Here is a 5,738-nt window from a genome sequence, read left to right on the forward strand (position 1 = left end):
GGAGTACAGAGTATTTACTAACCTATAGAGGATGGTGCATTTAACCAATATATATGTGGGGTTTTAGCAACCTATTTGAATTTTGAATACTTAATATAGAAGTAAACAAGTAATGATCTTATTTATGGAGATTTTCTTGAGTAAATCAACTGTAAAATTGGTTGATGGTTGGAAACCTGATCTTAAGGAGGAAGGTGAAAGCCCAAAATTCGCAAATGATACAACAAAGAGTCTCCTAGTATCTCACTATCTCTAACACAAAGTAAATGCAATGTTTTTGTTCAAAATTTCAAGGCTCCGCTCTATTATCACTTCATCAGAAATTCATAGCATTCACAAAAATACATGATCTTACAAGCATACATGCAAAAGCTTATATGACAACAATATGGAGATTGACAAGAAAGAAACCCCTTTTTAATCATCATAATGCATATCCTCATATTTTTGTCTTTTTACCTCCTGAACTCCGGGCATATCTTCACAGTTTCATCAGAATGAAGTAAACCATGAAGTTTGAGGTAAGAAAATAAAAAGTGAGGAGTTGCAGCGAGCTACAGAGTACAGAAAACAGGATCTAAAGGTGGGGAGCCACATCTACTACAACAAAAGTTACAATATAACATGTACAGAATAATAAAGGTTTTAATTTCTGATTGCTTGTGTTGTTTGCACAGTTGCAATCAGTTGCGCCATGACAGTGGCATACTGAACTGCTGTATGTTCAGCGGTATACTGGTCTGTTAAGCCATACTCTCCAAAGTTGGGTTCGATATAAATAAAATGACCTGGTAATAACCTCTTTGACAATGTATCTTTCAAAATATCCACAAAGTCCTGAAGGATTTGCCTGGATTTTTCAATAGAAGAAATTGGAAGATACTCAACCTGTAAAAACAAAGTAAGATAGTCAAACATGGCAGAGAACAAAAGATCAACATAACTAAAAACCCCAAGTATCACTACATATTCCTCATCTATAAACTATTATTAAAACAAAACATGCTTACATCATGAATGGACACATGTCCACTTCTTATAAAAAGTTTTCCCGCCAAATATATTTTTTACATCATTATTGTTTTTTTCCCTATTTTTTTCCTCATAAATTCTAAGATTAAGGGCCTGTTCTCATTGACTGAACTCAGCTGAACTGAACTCAGCTGAAATGAATATTTTATAAGAGAAGGAAATTAGGAGCTGAGCTGAGCTGAGCTGAACTGAATTGAATTTCAACGTAAGAGAACAGGCCCTAAATAAATACATTATTTCTTTCAAAATTAATTAAAGAGATTATGATTATACTTTTTCGAATAAAAAATTATAGACAATTATTTTACATAAATAATATCTAATTAATCCGTGCAACGCATGGGTTAAACCTAGTCAATCAATAAACAAACAAATCATTGATAAACTGGGGGCTAGATTATTTCAAGATTTCAAGACATATAAAGTGTGGGGTACCTTGAAACCACACTGCAAGTATCATTTCGGATTTTATTACTGTATCTATTAATCCATCACCTTTTATTCATAAAGTACAAGGAAAAAAATGAGTGGGTGGGACTTGGAAGTGGAGCAAACCGCAAAACTTATAGAAAACCATACAGGTAATTTAGCAAATATAAAAAAGGACAACTCGAAAAAAGAAACATAGCAATAAAAGAATGCACAACTAGGGGTGGCAATATCATCCAAACCCGATGGATAACCATCCACCCGATCCAAATATATGGATGAAAACCCGAACTTAAGCGGATGACGGATGGATGATGGATGGGTTGGGTGACGGATCGGGTCGGATACGGATGATGATACATCCAACCCAGCACCCGATCCATCACCCGACCCATCCATCCACCCGTTAAATTTATATATAAAAAAAATAAAAATAAATATTTTTTTAATAAATTATTGTCTATTGTAGTGTTAGGAATTGACATTTGTTTTTAATTTAGTAAAAAGGAACGAGTATTAGAAGGATGTATAAAAGTTTTATTTATTGATCATTTTTTTTTTTCAAATCTCAATTTTAATTATTAAAGTGCAAAGTTGTATTTATATATATATTTCACCCGAATTATCACCCGATCCACCCGATTCATCCATGGATGACGGATGGATCGGATGTGGATGAAGGAAAATTAGGTGATGGATGGGTCGGGTGATGGATGGATTTTTGGCGGATGGAGGCGGATGACGCATCACCCGACCCACCTCCGATCCATTGCCACCCCTATGCACAACCCTGGAGGGTGGGGGAACATGTAAATATAATGAAGGACAGCTACACATTCAACAACCAGGAGCTTATTCATGAGAAATGAAGCTAAGCATTCAGAAAATAAATTTTTTAAGTATTACATAAGTTGATTACATTCTGACATATCCAGGATGATGTGGTAGGATTAAGCTCAAATTGTTCAGAGAAATGGCACACATGACAGGATTACTCAACTGTTTTTGCTTAACCTACTTTTCTTTTTTAGAATCAAGAGGTTATGTAGGCATGTAGATAAGGAAAGTAGGCATGTAGATAAGCAAAGTAGGCATGTAGATAAGGGACAGCAGGAGTATCTTCTTTCAGTTTCTGAAAAAAAATAGTTTACTGCATATGACAAAGTGGTTATGTTGGTGTTGTGTATCTGAAGCATTAAGTATCATCTCAGCAGTGATCAAGCAAAGGGGGTTTAGTACAGTAAAGCAAAAAATTGTTATCCCATTTACACATTTAGGAAACATACATAATATTCATCTTGTTTTCCCTCTTTCCGACCTCCTTTTGGTAGACAAAAGTCACATGATTTCATTTACCAGTGAAGAAACATCGTTCAATCTGTGGTTATGTTGTTACCAATATTATCCAGCTTTACATATTGGCTTATTGCACTTTAAGTAATTATACCAAAAGTATGATGCCAGATTGCCGGGAACAATCAAATGATGAACTTATGCCACTTTCCTAGTAAATTATAAGGTTGTTCCAATTAGCTCATTTTATAAACTTGATAAAGGTCATTTTGCATCTAGAAACCAGTCAAATACAAATGGGAAGACACCCATCTTTGTAAGTGTCTCTTCTTTGGTCCCCACAACTACATTTCTCTTCAAGGTCCATACTCTAACATCATTTTCAGTATTCTCACATTCTTTACTTTTGAATAAGTTATTAAACACACTATCACTTTCTCAACGTAGTAATATTTAATTCCCCAGCAAGCCCCACTGCCATAATATTTCAAGCATCCTATACAATTCTCCTAAAACTTCACAAGGAAACTTGTGTGAGTTAACGGAGGGAGTTTTTAGTTTACTTGGCTTAATAAACAATATCTCACGCACTATCTCTTAGACAATACCAGCTTATCTACAAATGAACAGGAAGCAAGTCATCATAATTACATTTCATAGTCTTAGCATACTGATAATGATTCATCATGAACAAATTAGATATGATTGATTTTTCATGGCAATAGATACCTCCATGACTATTCCTCGCATAGTTTCAGAATGACTGGGAGCAACCTTTCCTACTCTAACTTGGAAGTCCCCGAGCTGGTACTGGATTCCCTGCACATACACAGTAAAAGAGCAAGTTCAGAGCAGTCAAGACCATTAGAAAGAAGAAAAAAGCCAGACAATTATGTAACACATCGAGCAAATAGATGCATTCTATATGTAACAAACTCCAGTCGACAACATGAGTAAATTTGCATTAGCCTAGACAACATATACATTTCAAACAAAACAGACAGCACAATTATCACTGAAGCGATATTTATTAAAATAGATAATTTCTCAAGTTACCAGGTAATAAGGTCATATAAATCCTGTAGGTAAGTACAAAACCTGCAGATAGTATCTCCATAGCATTAACACTAGTACTCTCCTTAGAATTTACATTACCACCTAGCCAATGACAAGAATAGTCTTGGTAGAAAACAATAAGGTCAACTACAGTAGTCCATCAATCACATGTTTCATATTTTTTTGAATTCTTTCAAACAAATTACCAGCAGCAACAGGAACAGAAATATGAAGCAAACCTCAAAATTCAAGGACACCCTTGACTTGTATGATTGCAACTTATCCATAATTGTTTGTATACTTAAATCTGCTTCAAGAACAATCCGCTGTCCACGAATTATAAAGTAATATTTGTTGGGTTGATCTGGAATTGAGATACCAAGAAAATCACGGGGATATTCGGCTGCCATTGCCTGATCTGATGGGAAATAAACAAGTATTAGATAAAAAAAACATAAATAAATAAGATAATCTACTTTTATGAAAAAAATACTGATTAAAAAAAGGATAACAAATAGACCTCGAGTAATGGGCTTGTAGAAGGTGAGCACAGATTTCCACCTCCCTTCTTTGACACCATTCAAGTTCTCAACACACTGTGAGATTTCATTCATTATTTGAGTGTTCACTGTACTCCCTGCATTGGGGTGCCAATGAAGCACCCTAAAGTCGCAGATTTCAGACCAACCCAACTTAAAGAGTAAAGGAATGAATTGAAATGTATATGAACGCATACCATTTCACAGCCATAGTAAAATGCAAATGATGGAAGTAAATGCAATCACGAATGCTTTTCCTTCGAGCAACACAGTTTCACTAAGCAAGCTTCTTGCTCTTGCCTACCCAATACTGAAGTCTGAACTCTGAAACATCAATTCATACCATCCATAAATTGAACAAAAAGATAAGGGGCGCAATCGAATCCTATAGCAACATTAATCCATACTTCCATATCACAGAATTCAAACTCGAAACCTCTTTAAATTCGGCATAAGAAACCCCTTAAATTTCAAACAAAAAAAAATGCGCTCAGTACGTTTAGAAATAGAGGGTTCACGGCTAGGATGCACAAGCACGAACACGGAGACGATAATACCACAAAAAATCAACAAATAAATAAGGAAATACTGGCAAAGTGTCAAGTGAAAGTACAATATCAAAGAACATACAGAAAATATGGGGTAATTTCATTAGTATTCAATCAATCACTTTAAATTGACATCTAATCAAAATCAAAAATTAAATAGTTTGACAAAAATCGTCATGTCATACTTCCATCCTACTATTGAAGGGTTATAAACTAAAGCCTGAAACACAAACAACCAAATTTGACTGAATTATCAAATTAGGCTCCAAAAATCACATAAAATTCTTCTAGCTTATGAATGTCAACAAAATCGCTGATTATAATCTATCATAACTTCAGTAATTATTGCCAAAAGTTCAATAATCTGCCTAAGAAAAACCCTGAATTGACATTACTGACAGTTAAATTAACGATAAACCCTAGATTGTGAAAGTGATATTCAACGATTAATTAAAACAAAGAAGGAAAATAACATCTTACCTCAAAGCTATATCAATGGAGGAAATAGTTCAGAAGCGCCTTCAATGAAGATTGGAGAATTTGGAATACGCTTTAACGGAGGAGAGATTGAGAGAGGTGAGAATACATTTGAGTAATTTTTTGATCTATTGGCAATATTGTAAATAAATTCAGGATTAAAATTGAAGTAGTCGTTTAGATTAACCCTTAGCCGGGCTTAGCGCATAGCTTCTATTGATTTAGCAAATATATCAGATGAAAAATATACTATTATATATTTATATGTATAATAGGTGACAAATGGTAAGTATTTTGGAGAAAAATATTCAACTTATAGGATGGTAAAAAGTACCATTAAATACTTTAATAGTACACAAAAAAT

The 5,738-nt window shown here is 34.2% G+C and overlaps 1 protein-coding gene across 2 annotated transcripts; it reads right to left on the reverse strand.

The window, feature by feature from the left end:
- Positions 1–274: 274 nt before the first annotated feature.
- On the reverse strand, positions 275–5,522 carry LOC145611929 (mediator of RNA polymerase II transcription subunit 20a-like). 2 transcript variants are annotated; one of them, XM_081667311.1, is made up of 6 exons: positions 5,378–5,522; positions 4,547–4,673; positions 4,331–4,473; positions 4,050–4,228; positions 3,484–3,573; positions 275–888 (listed from the first exon to the last, which is right to left on the reverse strand). In XM_081667311.1, the coding sequence occupies exons 2-6, from the start codon at positions 4,558–4,560 to the stop codon at positions 646–648; spliced, it is 669 nt and encodes a 222-aa protein (XP_081523437.1). In that variant the 5' UTR covers positions 4,561–4,673; positions 5,378–5,522; the 3' UTR covers positions 275–645. The 2 variants fall into 2 exon arrangements, with proteins under 2 accessions (XP_081523437.1, XP_081523438.1); XM_081667312.1 differs by lacking the exon at positions 5,378–5,522 and having other exon boundaries at positions 4,050–4,223.
- Between the last annotated feature and the right edge of the window lie 216 nt (positions 5,523–5,738).

The sequence above is a fragment of the Chenopodium album genome, chromosome 24 (assembly GCF_948465745.1).
Source record: "Chenopodium album chromosome 24, dcCheAlbu1.1, whole genome shotgun sequence".
Lineage (NCBI taxonomy): Eukaryota > Viridiplantae > Streptophyta > Magnoliopsida > Caryophyllales > Amaranthaceae > Chenopodium > Chenopodium album.

What these genes read in the sequence shown, in the direction of transcription:
- LOC145611929 (XM_081667311.1), bottom strand. An exon ending in GGGTGTCCTTGAATTTTGAG is followed by an intron (nt 3,574 to 4,049) that starts GTTTGCTTCATA and finishes GTGTATGTGCAG; the next exon opens with GGAATCCAGTACCAGCTCGG. An exon ending in TGCGAGGAATAGTCATGGAG is followed by an intron (nt 889 to 3,483) that starts GTATCTATTGCC and finishes TTGTTTTTACAG; the next exon opens with GTTGAGTATCTTCCAATTTC.